The following is a 26178-nucleotide window of genomic DNA, read 5'->3' on the forward strand; positions in this document are numbered from 1 at the left end:
TTTCATTTATATAAATATATAGCCACTGGCACCTTATTTCTGGCCTCTTGCATGTGCACATCAAAATTCTAGCAAATCACTGTCGATATGGAGCCCCAACTCCATATCTGGCACTGGAAGTGACATCATCCTGTGCTGACAACAACAGCGCCCATTTGAGAGCAAAGGGCAGCCCTGAGTGGTCTCCTAGGAGCAAATGATGGAGATGAACTCATTAAACCTCTACCAAGTCCCAGGTGAGCTATGTTGTCAGTGTTTTTAGGAGCCATGAACAGGATAACATTTCCAAGTTATAGCACAGGAGGCCTTTGTTATGTTACCACCACCACCACCACCCCCCCCCCCGTAGTGAGGTTTGGTGGGGCATTTGTGGATGTGAATAGTTAGCCAAGATCATCATGCCTTTTGTTAAGAACCAAGCTCTTTGCTGGAGGCTCAGTGCTTTGGTGTACTCCAACAGGAGACAACATACATTTTATCTTTTGTGTCTTTTACTAGTATGGTGAATGAGAATCTGCCATTTTACAAAAATGTAAAATGTTGACAAGCTGTTTCAGCTACATGTTTAGGTGATGGTGGTGGTATGGTAGAGGACTCTAGGATCCCAGTGATACTCAGCCAACCAGGCTATGTGATTCAAAGCTTGGAACCATGCAGTGTTCAGGCTTCAATCCTGACCTATCTCCCCAGCTCTGTGCTTGGGTAACCAAGCCATACCAGTACTCAAACCCTGACCTCCAGCATGCAGAGCACAAGCTCTCAGCCCACTGAGGTCTCTCTGACCCTGGTTTGGTTTAGGGGCCATACTCAGAAATATTCAGCTCTACTAGCTCTGTGCTCTTTGGAGCATTTGTGATGCTGGTTGACCTCTTGCACTTAACCCAACTAGCCCTCCAGCCCCTGGTATATATTATTTTGGTGCCATACCCAGATGGTGCTTGGGGATCAAGTGATGACTGGGACTGAAGTGTTCAGGGGACTGTATGGGATGTCAGGGATCAATCAGCATCAGTTGCATGTAAGGTTGTTCCTTAACTCATATACTATCTCTGAACCCCTGAATTGTTTGTGTGTTTTGTTTTTGTTTTGGGGTCACACCTGGTGACGTTCAGTGATTATTCCTGGCTCTGTACTCAGAAATCACTCCTGGCAGGCTCAGGGGACCATATAGGTTGTCGAGGCTCGAGTCAGCCGCATGCAAGACAAATGCCCTCCATGCTGTACTATCGCTCCGTGTGTGTGTGTGTGTGTGTGTGTGTGTGTGTGTGTGTGTGTGTGTGTGTGTGTGTGTGTGTGTGTGTGTGTTTTAAGTAGCATGTCACCAGAGCTCTTCTTTCTACTATTGGAGCTCATCTTTCTTCCATCAATATACATATACACACTTCCTGAGATTACTAGTAAAAATTCTAATGTTAAGCAGATGAATTTATTAAAAATAATGCTAATGTAATCCTCGAGTACAATGATTCCAAGAGAGTCTTTGCAGCAGATTTCATTATATTTAACAGGTAAAATAAGATGTTGGTTTCTTTCCACTTACAGAGTCACAAAGAAGGAAAAGGAAAAGGAAGGCTAATAATTCTGGGAGAGGGAGCTGGCATCAGTCCTGGACAAAGTCAGCCTCTCAGGGCTGTCACTGGGGTCCAGAGATATATTTTTTTCTTTTGTGCTGAGTCCCCACACACACCTGCCATGATGATAAAGGCATGGGATTCAGCACAGAGCAGAGCCAGTTTATTATTAAACTGTTCAAATTGTTAAAAATGATTAAAAGCCAGTTAAAGATTTTCATAAACACTATTCCAAAATGTTGTTTTAAAAATGTTACTAGCAATGTATACTTTCCCCTTATGCTCCTCCCCTCCCTAGGTTTTAAAATCAATGTCAACACCCAGTGTAAAAAACACTTCAGGGAAAATCAGAGTGAACAGTTGGAAAAGAAAGGTGACGGACGAGGGGAGCGGGCGGCGTGTAGCAGATGCTGGTACTGCTCAGGGCGCTGCTGCTGCAGGCTGTGGTGGCATCACATCCCCCAGTAAGGCATCAGGTGTCGGGACTCTTTCTCATAGACGTCTGGAACTATGCCATAAGGTGTCTGTACCATTTTCACCGTCGACTTCCCAAAGAGCTGGCGCTCGTAGTCTATGAGCTGCCTCCAGAAGCCCACGTTGGGCCTGATGACGGGCCTCCGGGCTTTCACCCAGTTGTAGGCCTCCAGCAGGCACACGTTGTGGAATTTCATCAGGTAAGCAATGCAGAGAGTGGCCGAGCGGCTCACCCCAGCAGCACAGTGCACCAGCGTGGCCCCGTGCTTCCTGCTCACACTATGGATCTTGTCGGCCACTGTGTCGAAGTACAGTCCAATGGGGGCATGAGGCATGTCGGCCAGAGGCACTTTTACATACTCAAACTGGGGCCAGTTGAAGTTGGGGATCTCAATGGTGGCGTTCACAATGCAGGTGATGCCACGAGCCTGGAGGAGGTGCCGGTTGGAGGCCACGCTGCCTCTGCCCAGGAAGAGAGAGGAGGTGATTTGAGCGATGCCTCCTATGTCTCCCTCGGAAATCATGCGAGGGGCCATGAGAGTCCGAGGGAGTGTGCTGTGACCTCTGGAGCTCATGAAGACGCCGGCAGTCACACTCGCATCCTTGGGAACAAGGCCGGCGTGTGCGTGTCGCCTTCCGCCAAGGAGTCCGAACTGACCGTTTCCTTCCTGAAAATCACAGGGATCTGTCAGTACTTGCAATGTGATCGATTCACCATAGCTTTCCGTGGGTTTGTAAAATGGAGAGGTAAAAGGGTTAGAGAATTGTTTTCTATAACAGATTATGTTCTTGCAAGTTAAATCGTTTTCTATTGACCCGGCTACTTGGAAAAGCAGCCTAAGTACCAGTATGGAAAAATCAATGTGGAATTCAGCTCTGGTGATTGGGGGGGTGGGGGGGGAGAAAGAAAAAATGCACTAAACAAAAAGTCAACCTATTTTGAGAAAAATTAAAGAAACAGGACCAATTGGTTCCTGAGCAAGTAAGTCTTCAAGGTCTTAGTCTTTTTTGGAGTAGGGAAGCTGTGGTGCTGGGGATCAACCAAGGCATGCAAGGCATGTGTCTAGACTAGCTCTGGCCATTTGTTTTCAGGGAAGGGAGTACCACAAACAGCAATGCTCAGTGGCTACTCCTAGTTCTTTGCTCAGTCAGCACTAGCAATAGAAATAGGGCCTCCTTATGCAAGGCTCTAGCATGCACTCCAGCACAAGAGCAGGAAGCCTAGAAGTTTTTAAACAGAGCCAGTTCACTGTCCCTCAAACCTCTGGAGGGCTGGATTATAAGTAAAAAAACAAAACATAAAAAAAGCCTATGAACAATAGTGGCCCATGGGCCATAGTTTGAGGACCCCTGCCCAAGACAGAGAGAAGGAGTTGAGACAGAGGGGAAGGAGTCAGAGAGAGCTGTGCACATTCCACACAGAGCATGCTCTCTCTGGTTCAGGTGCTTGTTCTTGTGGATGAGCAATGAGTGATGTTCCCTGATAATAAAGAAGCAGTCAAATTCTGGCCCCTCCCACAGACTTGGAGCAGAGAATGTAAAGGTCACACCTGGCAGTGCCCTGTGGACCAAGAAGTGCCAGGGATCAAACCAGGGTTGGCCACATGCAAGGCAGACACCTTAACCCTTGTCTTATCTTCCTGGCCCACACATATTTTCTAATCACTTGCTGCCTCCATAATTAGCATGGTTTTATTTTCCTAACCTAATTTTAGATCTTACAAGGCAGGTACAAAAATGTGATACTACATTAGGGAATAGAGTTAATAAACTGTCTTAGGCTAAAAATAGACAAAAAAGATACCAAATTGTATCTGAATTATATGAGAAAAATAAAAACAAAAACTAGGGCCCGGAGAGATAGCACAGCGGTGTTTGCCTTGCAAGCAGCCGATCCAGGACCAAAGGTGGTTGGTTCGAATCCCGGTGTCCCATATGGTCCCCCGTGCCTGCCAGGAGCTATTTCTGAGCAGACAGCCAGGAGTGACCCCTGAGCACTGCCGGGTGTGGCCCAAAAACCAAAAAAAAAAAAAAAAAAAACCAAAACTAAACCATTACCTTACCCCTTTATTATTTAAAAAATAGATTAACTCCTGGCCAGAGAGAGTTCAATGGACTGAGCAAATACTTTGTTATATAGGAAACCTGAATTTGATCCCCAATACCATATGGTTTCCCAAACACAACCTGATGTGGCCCTAAACTAAAAATAGTTAATCTGGGGCCTTGCATGCGGCAAACCCAGGTTCGATCCTTGGCATTCTATATGGTCCCCCGAGCCTGCCAGAAGTAATTTCTGAGTGCAGAGCCAGAAATGTAAGCACTGCCAGGTGTGGCCCAAAAACCAAAAGGAAAAAGAAAAAAGTTAATTCTCTCATGTCTGTGACATGTGAACATTTTGAAAATCCAACTAGTTTAGGATAAAATGTGCTATAGAATTTCTCTAGAAATAATTTCTGACAATTTGAGGGCTTTGGTCTCAAAAATTCACCTTAAGAGCATTTTAGCTGGGGCCGGTGAGGTGGCGCTAGAGGTAAGGTTTCTGCCTTGCAAGCGCTAGCCAAGGAAGGACCGAGGTTCGATACCCCGGCATCCCATATGGTCCCCACAAGCCAGGGGCAATTTCTGAGCGCTTAGCCAGGAGTAACCCCTGAGCATCAAATGGGTGTGACCCCAAAAACCCAAAAAAAAAAAAAAGAGCATTTTAGCTGATTTATGGTTAAATGTGATTAAGTTCATATCTAAATACTATATTATATCTTTTTTATTTACTTATGCTAAAGGTAAGACATAATTTCTATATAGTATTAGCAATGAAAAAGGAACCGACTGGTTTCCTGCAGTTTTAGACATTCATTCCTCCCACCACAGAATCGATCCTATTGCTAGGCCCTTTGCTCCCTGCTGGGTCAGTGGCTAGCCACACCCAGAAGCACCAGGGAGCCAGGGCAATGCAGGGGTTACTCACACGTAAGCGATCCAGTGTGCCCTAGAATCGTAGTACCAGATTCAGAAAGTCTTAAGCAAGCGTGCTGATCACAGCAGACACCAATCAGATCTGTAAGTGAGACAAAGAAGACATAAAGACATGAGGAATGTGGCCAGTGAGTGACCAGCGTGGTATAATACGGTGGGTCTGGCGCTTGCCTTGTATGCCATTGACCCAGGTTCAATCCCTGGCATCCCATATGGTCTCACAGCACTGCCAGAAGTAATTCCTGAATTCAACAGAAGAGTGACTGGACTATTTATATCTAGGTATTAGCGGAAGGCAAGCTCAATGGCTGCACAGGCACAGTGAGACCGTGCTAATAAGATCAACCTAAGTCTTGGTCGTAATGAGACACAGCCCACACAGTGACAAATACTACTTTGGTCATAAAGTGAAGGGAAATTTAAAGTGTTTCAAGAGCACAATGAAGCCCAAGACACTGCTCCCAGGAGTTCTGAAGCCAGGCACCTCAAAGGAGACAGCCAGGGCTGCCACTCTCCTGCCAGTCCCAGAAACCTTGGCTGAGGCAGGACTTACACAGAACTGAATAATATATATGTCTATTCAAATATCACCTCCATTCCTTTCACAGTCCATTCCTCCCTCCTTTGCCAGCCTTATTCCCCAGCAATCTGTTCTAACTACAGAGGTCCCTATCTAAATACTGTCTGCATTCTGTAGATTTATATCATGGGATCCTATTATGAAGGGGTTTATAAAGGGGGGAGGAGGTTCACTCAGCCTATCTTGGAGCTGAGCATTCCTTTTTAAGACTAAAATCCCACCATGTGGTTCCACTGGGAATCCTCTACTCTCTTCAGGCACTGGGCTCCCTGGAGTTCTAGATTTTTGCAAGTAGGGGTGTTGTCCCCTTTGTGCAAACATATACATGCCTTGTTCTTGGTTGAAAAACCTAGGAACGGACAGGTCAGACAGTATAATGTGCACTGTATTTAGTATTGTTAGAGCTTTCTTTGCAGATAGCTACAGCTTTCTCCTGCATCACCTGATTTTCACCTGATCATGTGAGGACTCGCAGGAGGGTCAGTGAAACAGTGTTGGGTTCCACCCCAGCTCTGACTCAGTAGTTTTGCAGTGGAGCATTCCTCAAAGCCTTGTGGTGGTGAGTGCTGTGCTGCCCACCCATCCACCCAATTGCACCCTGCCAAACTAAGGCCTGCATGGTGACTCTGACAGATCCCAAATCCCATCTCAGAAACTGCCTTTGTCCAAAGGGAGCTACTGCAGAGAGATCCTACAGGGATACTGCATTTTCCTTCCATGGGATCAACCCTGATTCGATCCCCAGCACCAAAGATAGTCCCTCAACACCACTGGCTACAGCCCAAACAATCCCACCAAGAAGGGGAGCTATTGCAACCACCACCTAAGTTCCATCTATCTTTGAGGACTCACATCTGGTGACTCAAATACCACAGAGGTGCCCAGAGAAGAACTAAGTGGAGTCACATTGAAAGAAAGAGTAAGCAAGCAGTGCCACAGGGAAGCAGGGCGTGTGTGTGTGCAGGAAAAGGCACTGGGTGGATACAGCAGGAGGAACATGCTGTCCTATGACAGAGCAATTGCCTGCCACTTCCAAGTCTGTCTCTGGCATATTATAAGAGTTTAAAAAGCAAAGTCACTGTGGTTAAGAAACAAAATGCATGGGGCCAGAGCAATAGCATAGCAAGTAGGGCATTTGCCTTGCACGCGGCCAACTCGGGTTCTATCCCTGGCATCCCATATGGTCCCCAGAGCCTGCCAGGAGTAACCCGAGCGCCGCCAGGTATGGCCCAAAAATTAAATGCACTTTCCCACTGCAAATGGTAACTCCCTCCATGACATGGAAAATCTGGAAGCTACAGCTCACACCTCTAGCCAGGTTACTTAGTTACGGTGGCCAGGAAGTATCTCGGCCCTGTGGGCAGCACGACACTCCAGAGCCGGGCCTGCCTGGGCACCTCAGCCCCACACCACACAGACCTTCCCTGCAGGGCCCAGGGCACTGGGTGGGGGCAGAAGCGAACTGAGCTGTGAGCTCCCTCTGCGGAGCAGTGAGAAAACAAACTGCGAGTCCTCAGGGCAGAAGCCAAGTGAGACACACTGCTCCTCCCTGCTGCTGCTCCATGAGCTGGTGCCAGGAAATCTGCTCAAAACACCAAAGCCAGGTCCAAGGTTTGGGAAAACAGCTTCTGCCAGAGAGTGCTCAGAGGGCTCTGGCCTGGCTGCTCCTCCCACAAACACTCCTGGGCCCTTCTGCAGAGCAGGAAGGGGTTCAGAGAGGGAGAAATCATTTCGACCTGGAGAAAGACTAGTCACAGGGAAGGAAGCTCTGAGGGAGTCAGGCCTAGGGTGCTGCTGAGTGCCATGGGGAGGGACATCTTACACCCCCTATGACCCACCAGCACTCTCAGTGCCTCAATGGGGTTATGCACCTGCCTGCCAACACTTATTTTGGTTTAGGGAACAGGAGCCACATGACACAGCAGAACCCCAGGGACCATATGCAGATTTGGAGTCATACAGTGTCTGCCACGTGCAAGGCAAGTGCCTGAGCCCTGATATGATTTCTCTGGCCCCCTCAGACTGTCTGCAAATGCTACTCTTGTGAAAAAAAAGCTTGAACCCTGCTGAGCTCAGCTACCCCAGTTTACCCTTGCTGCCTAAAATAGGAAACTCCTGCTAGACTAGCCCTTGATGCAAGACTCAAAAAACCCTGCTGAGATCACAGGCAGCTTACAGGACAGAGTGCCAGAGGTCCCATGGTCTCATCATTGGCTGGTGATTTCACCAGGAGGACCAAGACCAGGACCCTGTCCAAGGAAGGGTCATGTCGCTGTCCATGGTGTTCAGTGCAATCTCCCAAGATGTGCTGAGTGCTCATTTACTTCTTTTTTTCTTTTTTTCTTTTTTTTGGTTTTTGGGTTATACCCAGCAACTCTCAGGGGTTACTCCTGGCTCTACACTCAGAAATCGCTCATGGCAGGCTCGGGGAACCATATGGGATGCTGGGATTCGAACTGCCATCCTTCTGCATGCAATGCAAGCGCCTTACCTCCATGCTATCTCTCCGGCCCCTCATTTACTTCTTGATGGGAAAATTATTTCTCACCTGTGTGTGTGTCTAAGTGTGTAAACATCTTTTTTTTTTTTTGGAGGGGGGTCACACCCAGCGGTGTTCAGGGGTTACTCCTGGCTCTGTGCTCAGAAATTGTCCCTAGCAGGCTAGGGGGACCATATGGGATGGCAGTATTTAAACCACTGTCCATCCTGTTTGGTTGCCTGCAAGGCAAATGCCCTACTGCTGTGCTATCTCTCTGGTATGTATAAACCTCTTGTTAGACATGGTCTATGCTGGTCTCTCTAAAGGATAAACATCAGAGTACAAAGTCCTAAACAAAAGACAGAAGCAGCGCCTGCAGGGGCCTGTCATCTCAATAGTGCTGTATCAATAGTGGAACAACTGCAGCACTGTGGGAGCAAGGCTGGGCCTGAGCAGCAGCCTCAGGCTGAGCACCACAGTGGACATACCTGAGTTCTGCCAACACCAGGTCAGGATCCTCAGGTGCTCTAAAAATTTTTTTAAAGCCATGACAGCCACCATAATTAGCATTTAAGTAAATTCTATCTTCTGCTTTTCCTCATGTTGAATAAGCAGAAAATGGCTGTAGTGGTGCTAGAATGACCATAAAATGATCAGGCCAATACTTTTAGCTAAAGACATTTCAGAGAAGCAAGTCTAAAGCAGAGGTCTCTGTCAGGGTTAATAATATCTGGAGGGCCTGGAGAGATAGCACAGTGGTGTTTTCCTTGCAAGCAGCCGGTTTAGGACCAAAGGTGGTTGGTTCGAATCCCCGTGTCCCATATGCCCCCCCTCCCCCGGTGCCTGCCAGGAGGAGCTATTTCTGAGCAGACAGCCAGGAGTAAACCCTGAGCACCGCCGGGTGTGGCCCAAAAACCAAAAAATAATAATAATAATAATATCTGGAAAGCCAATCCTATCCCATCCATGTTTTCCTTCCAACTAAACTGCCTATCTAGTTCTTTGAAAAAGAAATCAAAGTCACTCTTAAAAATAAAAAATATTTTAGGCTGGAGGATAGTATAGCAGGTAGGGCACTTGTCTTCTAAGCAGCTCACCCAGATTTAATCCTCAGCACCACAAATGGTCCCTGAACATTGCCTGGTTAATCCCTGAGTGCCAAGCCATGAGAACCCCTGAGCATCACCACATGTGACCCCAAAACAAACAAACAAAAAAAAAAAACAGAAATATTTAGCCTGCAATGCCATAGTAAATAAGAATAATTAAAGGGTATAGTAGTATTCAACCAGAAATGTGTTGCACTGAGTAAAAGATGAAAAGACTAAGGAAAAATTGCCTTCTGACAACACAGTAATAATAAAAATTAACTAAAGAGTTATGGAACTAGAGAGATAGTACAGTGGGTTAAGGTTCTTGTCCTGCACATGGTAGACCAAGGTTCAATTCCCAGCACTATATATGTTTCCTCAAGTCCTTCGGGAGTAATCCCAGAGACCAGAGCTAGAATCAAGCCCTGAACATGGCTGGGTGTGGCCCCAAAACAATAAGCAAACAAACAAACAAACAAACATAAATGGGTTATGGTCCTATTAAAGTGAAATGAAATAAAAAAGAACATTCACCCATTGCTCCTCTTACACTTGCAGAAGAAACTGGTTCTGCTTTTCCTATTACATAACTTGGCTGTGATAGTGTCCTGAGAAAAAGATAAAAAGACACATAAAGTTCCAGACAGTGCCCATCTGGCTTGGGGATCCCCAATTTGACAATCAACTAGAGCAACTGCCAGAGGCATTAGGACCTCGTTCTCAGGCGCTGTAGGCTTAAGGCCCTAAAGAGCAGGGAGAGCCCCAGACTGGAAGTTTAGTCTCTTGTGAAAAGTTCCCAGACTACCTGATCGGAAACAGGTAGTTTCCTGAGACTGTCTGCCTGAAAGTGACCTATAAAGGGGGAAGGTGATGATTAGAGCACCAGGGGATATAAAGTTTACTGATGGAACGGAGTGTCTAAATTTGGTCCTCATCTACCTTGTCACTTAATATTTTATTTCAGAGTGGGAGGGACACACTCCAGCTGTGCTTGGGGGCCCATGCAGTGCTAGAAGCAAGTCAGGAGTGGCACCCACATCACTCAGCCCTTTGAGCCAGCTTCCTGCTTCCCCCTCCCAACCTGGGTGTTTAAATAACAACAGTATTTCCTGAGTTCATGCCACGTGTTCCACACTCTTCTAGGTGGTATCAGGAGCAGCTGTCAGGATGCAATTGCCAAAGATGACCTTCCTTCTGTCACCTCTACCCCACACGGTGTCACACTCCTCCTAAGTGTGCTATTCCCTGAGTATGGCTATTCCCTCCACTTGAAGCCGAACAAACCTCTGAGACAAGGTGCAGCCACGAGAGTATCAGAATTGACCTTCCCAAGGTGAGGCAGGAACACACCACACACTTCTACCTTCTCTCGATAATCAAGTTCTCAGATCCCAGGCGTCATGCTGGGAGGAAGCCCAAGATCTGTGGCAGGTTAATGTAGATGTCCCAACTAATAGACTAAACATGTAATAAAAAGCTCAATAGGAACCACGGGGGAATATAATGATAACATAAAACATGTCCCATGTTCGGACTGCATCCTCCTGAAAAAACACTGATTTAAGGCACACATATAAAAAAAGTTCAGTAAGAGACAATATGTACAAGAAGCAAACTGAACAAGCAGAGAAACTGGAATTCTAGAACAATGAAGACATGGGGTCAAAGAAGAACAAGTAATGCTGCTTAAACATAGGGCTTTCATTTGTTTGGTTTTGTTTCTTGGGCCATACCTAGCGAAGCTCAGGGCTTACTTCTGACTCTTCACTCTGAAACCACTCCTGAGGCTTGGGGAATATATGTGGTTTCAGGGATTGACCATAAATCAGTCATATGCAAGGCAAGCACCCTACCCACAGTACTATATCACTCTAGCCCAACACTGAGTTCTGTTTCTTAGGGAGCTGATCTATGGACCACACCTGCACGCTTTTTGCCTCCAATTTTTTTTTTTTTTAGGCGTCATACTTGAATACCACTCCTGGCTCTGTGCTCCGGTGCTCAAATCTGTAAAGTCTGCGCTCTAACCCCACAAACCATTTCCCCTGCCTTCTCCCATCTACTTAACACACACCATCATCCTAGCCTTTCCAGAGCTATGAAATCAGACCTGCATTTTAATAAGCTCCCAGGGCAGATGCAGACACCCTGAAGTGCAAGGAGCACTGCTCCCTTCTCTCATTAATCTGCCGCACTGTCCCACTGGGCTTGTTTAGTTCTAACCACAGGAGCACGCCCAGCTTCTCCCCAAGATCAACATCGGTCAAACTGCTGTGATTTCCAGATGAGGAATCAGAGGTAAATAAAGGTAAGAGGATTTCCCAGGCTCTATGCTGAGAATAAGTTACCCCACCGGGACCAGAACCCCTCCTGGAGTTGTCCTCTGTCCTTCCGCCCTGTAACCCAGTCATATATAGACTAGTTGGTCTATTACTACCCCGATGTGCATTTTATGAGGAAAGAAGATGGAAACTGCTCAGAACCAGGCAGCACTGCTGCGCCTGAGCACCAAACTGTCCAGCCCAGTTTTTTTTTGAGTGTCACTGCAAGTGGCCTCCAGACTCCCTAAGCACTGCCTGGGAGTCCCCCCTACCCAGCCACACCACTACAGCCAAATGGGCTAAAGTGGAACCAATTGGTGTCACAGCTGGTATAAGTTATAATTTACATTTTTTCTTTTTTTTATAATTTACATTTTTTAAGAATAGGCTTGGGGGGGGCGGAGAGATAGCATGGAGAGTAAGGCATTTGCCTTTCATGCAGAAGGTCATTGGTTCGAATCCCGGCGTCCCATATTGGTCCCCCAAGCCTACCAGGAGCAATTTCTGAGCATAGAGCTAGGAGTAACCCCTGAGCGATGCTGGGTGTGACCCAAAAACAAACAAACAAACAAAAAAGAAAAGAATATGCTTGAGGAGGCCAGAGAGATAGCAAAGAGGTAAGGCATTTGCCTTGCATGCAAAAGGATGGTGGTTCGAATCCCAGTATCCCACATGGTCCCTTGAGCCTGCCAGGAGCAATTTCTGAGCATAGAGTCAGGAGTAATCCCTGAGTGCTGCCGGGTGTGACCCAAAAACCAAAAACATAAAAAGAATAGGCTGGGGGGGAGGGCGGTGCAGTGGCTCAAGTAGTAAGGTGTTTGCCTTGCAGGCATTAACCTAGGATTGACTGAGGTTCGATCCCCCGGTACCCCATATGGCCCCCCAAACCAGAAGCAATTTCTGAGTGCATAGCCAGGAGTAACCCCTGAGCATCACTGGGTGTGGCCCAAAAAGCATTAAAAAAAAAAAAAAAAAGAATAGGCTTGGATTTAATTCACAGTACCTCATGGTTACTTAGTACTACAAGGAAGCAGTGTGCTAGAGGTAGCCCTAAACTTTCTGGGGTGGCATCTTCTCCCCTTCACCCAAAAATATAGTTCAAAGAATACTCAAAACTAAATATGGGGCTGGAAGGAAAAGCTAAATAGCTAAGTGCATGTCTGACATACAGAGGCCAAGTTCACTCCCCAACACAGCCAGGCTCCCAACCCAGAACTGCCTGATACAGTCTAGGCTGCCAAGCAGGTCAAGTCTCAACCCAGGTTACCTGAGTTTCCTCTGGAGACCCCCAGACCAAATTAAATAACAAATCCTAGGTTCATAGCTATGTGATTAATATTTATAGATCAAGATCAAATATGAGTGAAGGTAAAGATGGTAGGATGTTTGCCTTGCAGGTGGTCGACCCAAGTTCGATCTCCAGCATCCAGAGCCAGGAGCAACCCCTGACCAGGTATGGCCAACAACAGGATGGTCAAATATACAGTCAGAACATCTAAATGTAGAATACTTTATATTTTTTATGTTTTTGTTTTATGGGCAATAAAATCCAAAGTATAGGATCTGAAGAGAGTTCAACAACAGTTAAGGTACATGCTTTGCACATGTCAAAGGGGTTCAGTGCCCAGCATCTTATATGGTCCTGCAAGTACAGCCAGGAGAGATTCCTGAATTTAGAGCCTGAAACCCCTGAGCATCACTGGGTGTGGCCCCCAGAACAACAAGAAAAGCCCTAAAGTATATATGAATCTGCTTCAAACTTGACAGTCACTATTCACTACTGTCCTCTGAGAAGCAGACCATAAAAATTCATAAAATAATAAATCTGACACTAGTCCTTTTATTTTATTTCTATTTATTTACTTGGGGGGATTGGGGTCACACCCAGTGGTGCTCAGGGGTTATTCCTACCCCAGTCCACCCTTCCTTCCTCCTTCCTTTTTTTCTTCTCTTTCTTTCTCTCTCCCTTCCTTCCTCCCATCCTTCTTCCTTTCCTTTCCCTTCCTTCCTTCCTCCCTCCCTCCCTCCTTTCTTTTTTCTTTCTTCTTTCTTTCTTTCTTCTTTCTTCTTTCTTCTTTCTTTCCTTCCTTCCTTCTTTCCTTCCTTCTTTCCTTCCTCCCTCCCTCCCTCCTTCCTTCCTTCCTTCTTTCCTTCCTTCCTTCCTTCCTTCCTTCCTTCCTTCCTTCCTTCCTTCCTTCCTTCCTTCCTTCCTTCCTTCCTTCCTTCCTTCCTTTCTTTCTTTCTACAATTCACACCCTCTACTCTTAGTAAAATTAGCAAACTATGTCTAGCAGGTGATGTTTCTATACTGCCTATGAGCAAAGAGTGGCTTATACATATTTTATTTTAATTGTTTTAGTAGCCCTGTGTGTCATAATCAGGGCTTCAAGGTGAGAAGCATGTGCTGAGCTATTGAACCACATCCCTGGACCTATATACCTATATGTTTTTTGTTTTGTTTTGTTTTACTTTTTGGGCCACACCCAGTGACACTCAGGGGTTACTCCTGGCTATACGCTCAGAAATATCGCTCCTGGCTTGGAGGACCATGTGGGACACCAGGGGATCGAACCGCAGTCCGTCCTAGGTTAGCACATGCAAGGCAAATGTCCTATTGCTTGCACCAGTGCTCCAGCTCCTGGACCTATATATTTAAAAATGTTTTAAATCAAAAAGAAAAGCATTTCCTAGTAAATAAGAAATGCATGAACTTCATAAATAAAGTTTTACTGGAAAACAGCCAAGCTCATTTGTTACCTATTAACTTGGCTCTTTTACACTACAAAGGGTAGAGGGAGAGCAAACTAGCAAATTGCAAGGGGGAGAGGGGCAGGGTGTGCCACAGACAGAGCAGCCCTAGCTGGGGGTGGGATGGTACAGGGTGATCTGGGCATCTTACCAAATCCTGGCAGGGAGGTGGGAGAAGGGAGGCCCTCAGAGCACAGTGTGACCCTGCCCCCACACAGTTCCAGAGGGTTTGACATTGCTTCCAACCCTTATCTTCTTCCTGGAGACTTTTTTGTTTATGAATTTGTTCACTTAGGAGTCACAGCTGAAGATGTTCAGGGGTTACAACAGACTCTGAACTCGGGCGAACAAATGCCCTATCGTTGTGCTATCTCTCGGGCACCCAAAGTTTGTTTTTTAAAAGAAAAAAAGTAGGAGCCGGAGAGATAGCATGGAGGTAAGGCGTTTGCCTTGCATGCAGAAGGACAGTGGTTCAAATCTCGGCATCCCAGGAGTAACCCCTGAGCGCTGCCAAGTGTGACCGAAAAAAATAAATAAAAATATATACTACAGGGTCAGTGAGACAGTATAGCAAGTAAGGCATATGCCTTGCATACAGCCAGCCCAGGTTTGAGCCCAGACAAACCAATTGGTCCACGAGATTTATCAGGAGTGATATCTGAGCACCACTGGGAGTGCCAACCTCTCCTCCAATATTCATCACAGAGGCCAGGGAGACAGAGCAGAAGGCTGAAGCTTATGTTCTGCATGCAGGACCCCACATTCAACCCCCTACAGCACAGGTGTCCCAGCACCACCCCTGAGTAACCCCACACACTGCTAGTAGCCCCTGAGCACTGTTGGGTGTGGCCCGAAAGCAATATAAAAATTATCGAAGTATATTTATGAAATAAGCAAATAGCTTTCATACTTCATGTAAATAAAGTAAATAAAAATAAAATAAATAAAAAAGAGCAATTCAGCCTTTCTCCACTGGAAGAAATAAAAGGAAGAAATAAAAAGTACATCTCAAGCTCACTTTCTCTTTTTAGGGGACCATTTGTGATGCTGGGGTTCGAACCTAGATTGGTCACATGCTAGATAAGCACCTACTCCTTTACACTATCTCTGGGTTACTGTGATGGGTTTTTTTTTTTTTCCCTTGATTTTTGGGTTTTTTTTGGTTTGGGGCCACACCTAACAGCACTCAGGAGTTACTCCTAGCTCTATGCTCAGAAATTGCTCATGGCAGGCTTAGGGGACCATATGGGATGCCAGGAATCCAACCCAGGTCTATCCCGAGTTGGCCATGTGCAAGACAAACACCCTACTGCTGTGCTATCTCTCAGGCCCCTATGATTGACTTTTCTAACATTCCAGAGGACAGCTCCTCTGAGCTAAGAGCAGGCCTGTGGGGGCCCTCAACTAACACCTGAGTTCAATCCTCAGTCACTGTCCTGAGATGGCTTGTTGCTCCTCATGTTCTGTCTGTCTCTGTGCACTTCCCCTGACTGATGCACACCCACATCCCTACTGTATACTGTCAGGGCAAATCTGCCCAAACAGAAGGTTTTTTGTTTGTTTGTTTGTTTGATTGGTTGGTTTTTGGGGGGGCACTCAGGGGTTACTCCTGGCTCTGCGCTCAGAAATTGCCCCCAGTAGGCTTGGGGGACCATATGGAATGCCAAGATTCAAACCACCATCTGTCCTAGATCGGCTGCATGCAAGGCAAACGCCCTACTGCTGTGCTATCTCTACAGCCCCAAATAGAAGTCTTTGGCCTTAATCCAGAGATAAGTCTAATCAGAAAGCATAATTTCTATTTTTTTCTTTCTTTTTGTTTGAGTGGGATGCCCACACCCAGTGCTTACTCAGGGCTGTGTACTCAGGGATCACTCCTGGTAAGGCTCAGGGGGACCATATGGGATGCCGGGGACCAAACTGAGGTTGACCAGGTGCAAGGCAAATGCCTTACCTGCTGTACCATTGTTCTGGCCCTAAAGAGCAGAATTTCCTTCTATCAAACCCAGTTCTAGACTACCTCTGCCATCAAAGGAGAAGGAGAAAAATATAGAATATAAACAAGTCCATTTTCTCACTCCCCACAAAGCAGCCCTGGTTCCTTAGGATGCTTCTTGCAGGGGCTACACAAGCATACCAGCAAGTGAGCCCTGATCCTCAGTGGCTACTTGCACAGGTCATGTGCCACATTCAAGAATGGGTAAGGTGGGCCGGAGAGATAGCATGGAGATAGAGCATTTGCCTTGCATGCAGAAGAACGGTGGTTCGAATCCCAGCACCCCATAAGGTCCCCGAGCCTGCCAGGAGCGATTTCTGAGCGAAGAGCCAGGATAACTGAGTGCTACCTGACTGCTGCCGGGTGTGACCCAAAAACCAAAAATAAATAAAAAATAAAGAATGGGTAAGGTGGGCACTCAGCAGCATGGAGACAGTCACTGGGCCAGGAGTCTGCAGCACAGGAGGGGGCATTCACAAAAAATCCTTGAAAAGACTTGAAGATGGTGGTGGAAGAAGAGACATACAGTAGGGATGTGCTTGCCTTGTACAGAGACAACCCTGTCCCAGATCAATCCCAAGTACTACCTATATGCCCCTGAGCACCTCCGGGAATGATCTCTCAGACAGATCCAGGAAGCACAGTCATGGGGCCAGAGCAAAAGCACAGCAGTAGGGAGTCTGCCTTACATGAGGCCAACCCAGGACAGACCCAGATTCTATTCTCAGCATCCCATATGGTCCCACCCTCACCCCACCCCCATGCCTGCCAGGAGCAATCCCTGAGCATCACCGCCAGGTGTGACCCAAAAACCAAAAAATAAAACAGGAAGTACATCCAGGTGTGGCTCCACAATCCAAAACACACACACAGACACACACACACACACACACAAACACACACACACACACACACACACACACAGAACTGCCCACCTTAGTGGACAACAGAGAAATAAGCTGTTGTACATTCACTAAAAAATTCATCAGTGATAGTCACAGACAATAGCAGGCAATACTGCTATGCTTTGGGTCTGGGCCCTGCTTATGACTTTTTCCACTCTGGAGAAGTCTGTGTTCTCTCTTGAGCACATATTTCTTTTTTGTCTCGTACCACACAGAGTAATCCCTGAGCATCATAAGGTGTGGAAAAATAAACAAAAAAAATAGGGTGGGGGAGGTGCCCAGAGCGATGGCACAAGCAGTAAGGCGTCTGCCTTGCCCTCACTGGCCTAGGATGGACCGTGGTTCGATCCCAGGCATTCCATATGGTCCCCCAAGCCAGGAGCGATTTCTGAGCGCATAGGCAGGAGTAACCCTGAGCATCACCAGGTGTGGCCAAAAAAAAAAAAAAAATTACAGAGGGGGGGCTGGGAAGGTGGCGCTAGAGGTAAGGTGTCTGCCTTGCAAGCGCTAGTGTAGGACGGACCATGGTTCGATCCCCCGGCATCCCATATGGTCCCTTCAAGCCAGGAGCGATTTCTGAGCGCATAGCCAGGAGTAACCCCTGAGCGTCAAACAGATGTGGCCCAAACACAAAACAAAACAAAACAAAACAAAATTACAGAGGGGAGTGGAGTGATAACACAGTGGTAGGGTGTTTGTCTTGCACACGGCTGACCCAGAACAGTCCTGGGTTTGATCCCCAGAACCCCATATGGTCACCTGAGTCTGCCAGGAGCAATTTCTGAGCACAGAGGCAGGAGTAACCTCTGAGCACTGCCGAATGTGGCCCAAAAAACCCAAAAAATAGTACAGAGAGGCCAGAGATAGTACAGGGGTTGATGCACTTGCTTTGTATGTGATCATTCCCTGTCTGATCCAGGTACCACAAATAATCCCCCCAAGCACAGAGTCAAGTGAGACATCCAGCACCATAGAGATACAGCTGCAACCTCTACCAACCAAAAGTGACAATGAGGTTAAGCAATAAAAGCTTGACTTGTATATGTGAGTTTTATGGTTTAATCTTGAGAACAGAAGAGGACTAAAGAGATAGAACAGCAAGTAAGGCTCTTGCCTTGTGCCTGCCCTACCTAGGCTTGTTCCTGGAATCACATCTGGCAGTTTATGCCCTATGGAATATTTTATGCCCTTTATATATAAAGAATTTTTTTGTTTATATGGTTTTTGGGCCACTGTGGTACTAAGGGCTTGCTAGCTCTATGCCAGGAATCCTGGGGGTACTGGGATCCATATGGCAAACTCAGGTCAGCCTCCTGCAAGGAAATGCCTTACATGTTGTACTATTGCTCCACCAAACCTCCAACTTTGTAACTGTAATTCACAATTAAACAAACAAACAAACAAACAAAAGATCCAATCTATACCAGGTTGATTTTCAGAACCATTAAAAATTCTGACGTCTGAGGACGAGCTTTTCCTCTCCAGGTGTCTGGGCTTTCAAAGGTCAGTTTCGGGGCTTCAATTGTTTTTCACCCCAATATTCAGCAGAATTCTTTCAGCATGACAAAAGGCCTCAACAAATGTTTCCCAAATAAACCCATAAAACTCCTGGTGTGAATTTTGTTTTAATTTACCCCTCTCCTGAAATTACTGAGCTGTACTCACATTAATACTTCTCTTTGTTGTCACCCCAGTGAAGCTCTGGCTCATAAATAACTCAAGCTACCACCTTAAATGTTCTCTCTGTAAGTTTATACCCAGACCCGTTGCTTTAGCAACTCTCCCAGCCTTCCACTTCCTTTTGTGCTTCCTTAGAGGCAAAGAAAAGATGAATGCATTGGTAGTCCTACCTTTTTTTTTTTTTAAATGGAAAAGTTTTTATCTGCAACCAAAAGTAATGCTTAGGATCTCAACGGCTTTAACACCTTTGAAGCTATTTAAGAAATGGCCTTTGGATCCCTGAACCTGTTGCTTGATCATTTTTTTGTTTATCCTTATTGTACACAAAATTTCCTGCAACACAGAACTGAGATGACAAATAGATTCATAGAGATAAGTGTTTGTAATTTTTCATGTCAACTAAAATAAAAAGATTGTGGTTTAGGGCCCGGAGAGATAGCACAGCGGCGTTTGCCTTGCAAGCAGCCGATCCAGGACCAAAGGTGGTTGGTTCGAATCCTGGTGCCCCATATGGTCCCCCGAGCCTGCCAGGAGCTGTTTCTGAGCAGACAGCCAGGAGTAACCCCTGAGCACCGCCGGGTGTGGCCCAAAAACAAAAACAAAGACAAAACAAAGGAAAAAAAAAGATTGGGATTTAAATGCAAAAAAAAAAAAAAAAAGAAAGAAATGGCCTTTAGTCCATTGTACTGAGAAATATTATTCAGGTTCATAAAATTTTGCAACCAGTTTTTACTTAAAATGCACAATACCTCCACTATACAGAAGCCCAATCTCTAGGAACAGACCAGTTTTTATAATTTCACAATTAACATCATGTACAAAGAAACTCTTGCGAAAATGCTTACAAAATTCTAAGAGAACATGCACAAATTGGGGAGGAGAGCATTAGTCCAAAGAGCTGGAGGGCACTCGAGATGCCAGATGTCCCTGAGATATGCCACCCCTCTCCAAGAAAAAATGCTCTCGAACATCATCTTCAAACTCTTGTTTTCTTAAACAGAATTACTAAAATATTTCTTGTGATAATTTCTTTAAATAACGTGTTTAATCCTTCCAAACAAATTCCAATCACATAGACATCCATCCAACAAGACCTTCCTCCCTAAAGATCATCTTAGAAAAATACATAGCAAGGATTTCCTGGCCTTATTCAGCTGACCAGTGTGTTTAGATATGAATATACATTTATGCACCTGATAAAAAAAAACATTCCAGAAATCATACCTGCAATCAACCGATCTGAATGACTTTAGATGAGACATATTCAATACTGATATTTTAAAAGAACTGGGAATGAAGGAAACGGCTCCTGTTTTGTAGGGGGAAGCCAAAAATATCAAGCAACTACCTCTCCTCCCTCCCAGAGCATCAGAAGATGAGTCAGAACTGGAGGCAGCAGTGGGGGCCCACGTGTGGGGAGAGGCTGCCTGCCTCCCCAGCAGCCCACTCTCCCACACACAGGGTCCCTCGGTGAACTCTCGAGTGTCTCTGGCAAAGAGGAGGCAGTTATTTATCTGGGGGTAGCAGGCAGCATCATTACCTGCATTCCTAAGGGGAGTCCAAGAATGGGGACCTTTATGAGCCCAGAACAAGGAACAATCACCAAATGCAGCTTCAGGGAGTGGAGCTCCCAGACACCCCAACTTTGTCAAGAATATAGCACCTTTGTTCCCTCAGTAGAAAGCCCGGGGACTCTGGAGAGAGAAGCTGTGACTTGCCCAGTATCGCTTTACTCGGTGACAAGAGGTGAATCCACAGACTGGAGCTTGCTGCCCAGCGGGGGGGCCCCCACCCCGGGGGTCCCCCACCCCACCCCACCCCAGCCTTTGGACTTTTTCTTGAAGGAGCTCGGCAAAGACAATTCCCACATTACATTCTTGAAAACTTTCTTGGATTGCTCCGGGTTTTTAAAAAAAAAAAAAAATCCAAGGAGGTCTCTTATCTTAAATATGAAAAGAGCAAACTTTCATATTTAAACTTGAAGGTTCGTTAGGAGGGCAGGAGCTGGGGCTTGGATGTCTGCCTTCTTATTAAAAAAAAAAAAGAAAAAGAAATAAAAATAAAATTCAAATAATTCTTTTGAACACCTGAAAAGGGAAACGGTATAGTTCTTGATCAACAACATCTCTTATAAAAAAGAAAAAAGAATCCCGAACTAGCTAGTGAATACACGCTAATGCCTGGAGGTGCTGCTGGATGAAAAATACAAGGTAGTTATAAATAAATGAATAGATAAATAAATAAATAAATAAAAATACAAAAACTCCCTTTGGGAGTCAGTGGGTGCTTGCTTCCCTTGCTCCGGCCAAGCAGAAGCAAGTCAGCAACCATAACACTGGCTGGTACCCTGGGCAATATTGTTGCAGCTAAATAAAATATTTTGTTGCACCTAAATAAAATATTAGTTACACAACCCCTCGAAGGCCAAGTCAACTTCGCCCTGGAGGCGGGGGACTGGGGAGAAATGACACGACATGACATGACAGGTCAGCGCTGCGCACCCCAAAACTACAGCCGCAGAGAACAACAAAATCCCCAAGTTGAAGGAAGAAGCCTCGGCATCGGCATCACCGAAAGTCAAGTTGCTGATCCCATCATCACTGCACCAGGCGTCTGGGCAAGGAGAAGGGGGTGCGGGGGAGCCCCGGGATGGAGCCGGGGCGGAGATGCGGACGGCGGGGGTGACGGACTGGGGGGGGTCGTTCTTGGGGTGCAGAGGCAAGCGGAGAGAAGCCAGCCCAGCGGATCCTCCCGTCTTTCGGGGTCACCCAAAGGGGAGCAAGGGAGGAGCAGAGAGTCCCGCACAAAAGTTTCCAGGCGCGGACGGAGTTGGCCCGGCTCCCCCAGGTTGTCAGAGGCACCCCGACATCTCATCCCGACCCTCCCCGCTCGCGGATCTCGCTCTTACCGCCTCGGTGCGGCGCGCGGCTGCGGGGTGCGTCTCCCAGCGAGGCTCCCGGCTTCTGCGGGCTGCACGCCGCGCTCCCTCCTTCTTCTCTCCGCCCGCGCCCGGGGCGGGCCGCGCGCACGCGCCCTGGCGTCCCGCCGCCGGCTCCCGCGGGGGGTGGGTGGGGGAGAGGCGCCCGCGGCGGGGGCGGGGCCTGGCTCGGAGGACGGCCTGCGCGGGCGGGGCGGAAAGCGAGGCGCATGCGCATGCGCGGCTTCCTCCGTTCTTCTCCCTCCCCCCGCCCACCCCACCTGCCCGGTCCAGGGACTCCGCTAGGCTCTAGTAGTCAGTCTCGCATCCATCCCTTGAGCATCTCTCTCCAAGCCCAGTTTGGAACCCTAAGTTGTGCACTTTTATTTATGGAAGTGAGATGGGCAAAAGCAAGGAAAGCAAATACTCATTAAATTAAAAAAAAGAAAGGAAAAGAATTAAAAAATAAATAAAATACATTTAAAAAATCAAAAAAGTAAAAATAAAAGCGTTGGGGGCCCTGTAGAGATAGCATGGAAGTAGGGCGGTTGCCTTGCATGCAGAAGGACGGTGGTTCGAATCCCGACATCCCATAGGGTCCCCCAAGCCTGCGGGGGACAATTTCTGAGCATCGAGCCAGGAGTAACCCCTGAGCACTGCCGGGTGCGACCCAAAAACAAAAAAGAAAGCGTAGGGCCGGAGCCATAGCCTTTGCCTTGCACTCTGCCAACACAGGACGCACCCCGATTCGAATCCTGACATCCTTATGGTCCCCCAAGCCTGCCAGGAGCGACTTCTGAGTGCAGAGCCAGAAGTGACCCCTGAGCGTCACCAGGGGTGGCCCAAACCGCCCCCCCCCCAAAAAAAAGTGAGTGTCTGAGCTTGGGGATCACAGATCGTGGGTTGCTCTGGGGACCCTATGTGGCTCCGGGAATCAACCCCGGGGAGGCTGCGTGCCAGCTGACCGCTCTAGCTGCTGTCAGGGAAGGGCCCGCTCCGGTCACTACGGGAGGTTCCATTTGAGCCTCCGAAGTCACTGCACAGTCGTTCTCCCTCCCCGCCCCGAACCCGCCCGCCCGCCCCCACAAACCACAGGTGCCACCGGCTTCTTCTCCAGAATCCCAGCCCAGGGCCGGGGCCCCCCACGCCACCCCAGCCCAACCCGCCCCAGGTCGGTGGGCAGGGCTGCCAGAATGACAAGGCGCCTGGGGGCTTGTTTGCTTATTTGGTGCCACTTAAAGCCACTTTGGCCCTCGGTGCAAAAAACTGTCTGCAAAGCTGGCTTCTCCCTGGCAGGGAAACAAACTTCGCTCTAACCAGATTTCCACAAGTCTCCCCGCAATCAGCTTAGAGACCGGACGGGACACCACGACCCGGCCTCACCCTTGTCTGTCAAGTCCATCAGAACTTCTGTCAAACTGGAGGCAGAGGTTTGTGGGAAGGGATCGGTCAGGGGAGTTTAAAAATTAAGTTTAGAGCACTGTTTTTTATTTAAATATATATTTCATATATATTATAATTGTATATATACTGGCATTTTCGTCCAAACTTTGAGGTTTCTTTCCATGCTTTTCCTAATTTGCAACTAAATTAGAGTCATTCCGTGGATCTGGGGATTTGCTTCCCAGATATAAATAAAACATAAAAGGCATTTTGGAGATAATCTTAGGAGCGCTGAAAGAGAACTTTATTTATTTCTGACCTTCAATAACAGGGATTCTACTATGAAATTCCCAGAAATTAAAATTATTTCTGGAGAGAATTGAGCAGAATAAAACTATCAGAGTTCAAACTCTTGTCTGGTAAAGACATCATCTCAGCACGAAATTGCCCCGCCATTGATTCATCTAGTGACTTATTTTTGACATGCCAATACCAAAATAGCAAAATCTCTAGGAGAAAAGATTGCCTTCACTTGTTTCTCCCCCACACCGCTTCCTTCAGTGACTCAGCAGCACAAATAGGTGCATTCGTACTTGCATTCCAGCTAGTTTGTTGTACAGAAAGGTTTGCAGAAGCAGCGTGAGGAGTAAGCAAGGAGGGGGGGGTTTAGCGTGTCTGATGGGCTTTATATAGAGATAGAATTTGGAGGTGTTGTCTTGGAAACGTCTCTACCAAAAATGGGGGTCAGGGGGTGTAGAGATGGCTCAAAGGACTGGGATGCTTGCACCACCTGGTCCTCAGAGCACAGCTGGGGAGCATCTTGAATAGCCATGAGTACGGACAGATGTAACCTCCAAACAAAACAAAAAGTTACTTGAAAGTATTATTTTCGGGGGCTGGAAAGATAGCATGGAGGTAAGGCATTTGCTTTGCATGCACAAGGACGGTGGTTCGAATCCCACCATTTTATATGTTCCCCCAGCCAGAAGTAATCTGTATCTTTTTTGTTTTGTTTTGTTTTGTTTTGCTTTTGGGTCACAACCAGCAGTGCTCAGGGGTTACTCCTCGCTCCACGCTCAGAAATCGCTCCTGGCAGGCACGGGGGACCATATGGGATGTCGGAATTTGAACCAATAACCTTCTGCATGAAAGCCAAAGGCCTTACCTCCATGCTATCTCTCCGGCCCCAATCTGTATCTTCATTGTCTAAAACTGCAGCTAGAGTTTCATGTTTCTTTCCTCCCTCACGTGTTTCCCGCCCCCCAAGGATCAAATCCAGGACTTCCCATGCACAAGGTCAACAGTCTACTGCTGAACCCCAGCCCTGACTTGGACTGTGTGACTAAAGGAACTGAATTTTTGTGGTGGTGTTAGTTTTGTTTTGTTTTTTTGTTTTTGTGAGGGACACACCCAGCATGCTCAGGACTTAATCCTGGCTTTGGTAGTGACCATATGAGATACCAAGAATTGAACCCAGGCTGGCCACATGCAAAACAAGTGTCCTACCCACTGTACTATGTCTGTAGCTAAAAGGAACTAAATTTTTGTTTTTTAATCACACGAACGATGCTCAGGCTTACTCCTGACTCTACTCTTAGGAATTACTTCTAGCAGGTTTGGAGACCATATGGGATGCCAGGGACCATACAAACCCAGGTTGGCCCAGTGCAAGAAAATGCCTTACCTACTGTACTCCAGCCAAAGTGAATTTTTAATTTTAATTTTTTTTTTTTTTTTTTTTGGTGTTTGAGTCACACCCGGCAGTGCTCAAGGGTTATTCCTGGCTCTATACTCAGCAATCACTCCTGGCAGGCTCAGGGGAACATATGGAATGCCAGGATTGGAACCTCCATCCTTCTGCATGCAAGGCAAACACCCTATTCCATGCTATCTCTCTGGCCCTAATTTTAATTATTTTAAATGTAAATAACCATAGGAGGGGAATATCTTCCTTATTAGATAGAAAATTTCCAGACTTCATATATATTTTTATAGCTGCTTTTATAGGCTGTCAACTATTCTAGATGGAGAAACATCTTTGGGGCTGTCTCTTCCCCAATTTGACTTGTTGCTGGGGAAGATTGCTGGGGAAGATGTGGGGATTCTTTTCTTTTCTTTTTTTTTTTTTTTTTTTGGTTTTGGGGTCACACCCGGTGGTGCTCAGGGGTCACTCCTGGCTCTACGCTCAGAAATCGCTCCTGGCAGGCTCAGAGGACCATATGGGATGCTAGGACTCAAACCACTGTCCTTCTGCATGCAAGGCAAACGCTTAACCTCCATGCTATTTCTCTGGCCCCGATGTGGGGATTCTTGATGACATGGAGCTAAGGAGTACCTCAGAGCTGTGCAGCTTTTGTGCAGAGTGAGAGTTATTTCATAGAATGGATAGGGAAGTCCCAAAATACATTTTATTTGCTGAAAGTTTTTCATTGGGGGGGGGGATTTGGGCAAATCAGGCAGTACTCAGGGTTTACTCCAGGCTCTGTATTTAGGGATAACATTTACTTTTGGTGGTGCTCTGGGAGCCGCTGTATGCAGTTTTTGGGATTGAACTGATGTAAGATATAAGGCCAGCACTCTCACTCCTGTATCATTTCTCTGGCCTCTACTACTGAAAGCTGCCTAAGGCTTGTAATGTGTTCTACATAATACCTAATATGGTTTTTTATTAAGATTAATTTTGTTAAATGCAACATTTATAAAAGTAATTTTAGCTCTTATTTATCTTACCAACCAGGATTTACATTACTTAAATTATACTTTTCATATGTACATCTTTCCAACACTACACCCACATCAGAGTACCTACTTCTTCCCACCAGTGCCCCAAGGGCTCCTCCAATCATCCCTCATATGCAATTTATTCTTCCAGCAATAAATGTAACATTACCAAAAGCAGGGGACAAGAATAGTAAAGAAAGTATGGGGCTTGCATTGCTTAAAGCTGACTCTAGTTTGATCTCCAGTACCACACATGGTCTACACCTGGGCATAGATCCAGGGGTAGCCCCAGAGCATTAATGGGTGTGGCTCAACCACCCCCCAAACAAAAAATGG

The 26178-nt window shown here is 46.6% G+C and overlaps 1 protein-coding gene across 1 annotated transcript; it reads right to left on the reverse strand.

The window, feature by feature from the left end:
* Nucleotides 1-1412: 1412 nt before the first annotated feature.
* Nucleotides 1413-21810, reverse strand: DUSP14 (dual specificity phosphatase 14). The gene is made up of 3 exons (XM_049772705.1): nucleotides 21730-21810; nucleotides 5014-5103; nucleotides 1413-2713 (listed from the first exon to the last, which is right to left on the reverse strand). The coding sequence occupies exon 3, from the start codon at nucleotides 2618-2620 to the stop codon at nucleotides 2024-2026; it is 597 nt and encodes a 198-aa protein (XP_049628662.1). The 5' UTR covers nucleotides 2621-2713; nucleotides 5014-5103; nucleotides 21730-21810; the 3' UTR covers nucleotides 1413-2023.
* Nucleotides 21811-26178: the final 4368 nt, after the last annotated feature.

This window comes from Suncus etruscus, chromosome 1 (assembly GCF_024139225.1).
Source record: "Suncus etruscus isolate mSunEtr1 chromosome 1, mSunEtr1.pri.cur, whole genome shotgun sequence".
Classification (NCBI taxonomy): domain Eukaryota; kingdom Metazoa; phylum Chordata; class Mammalia; order Eulipotyphla; family Soricidae; genus Suncus; species Suncus etruscus.

What these genes read in the sequence shown, in the direction of transcription:
- DUSP14 (XM_049772705.1), bottom strand. Translation starts at nt 2,620, where the DNA reads ATGAGCTCCAGAGGTCACAGCACACTCCCTCGGACTCTCATGGCCCCT.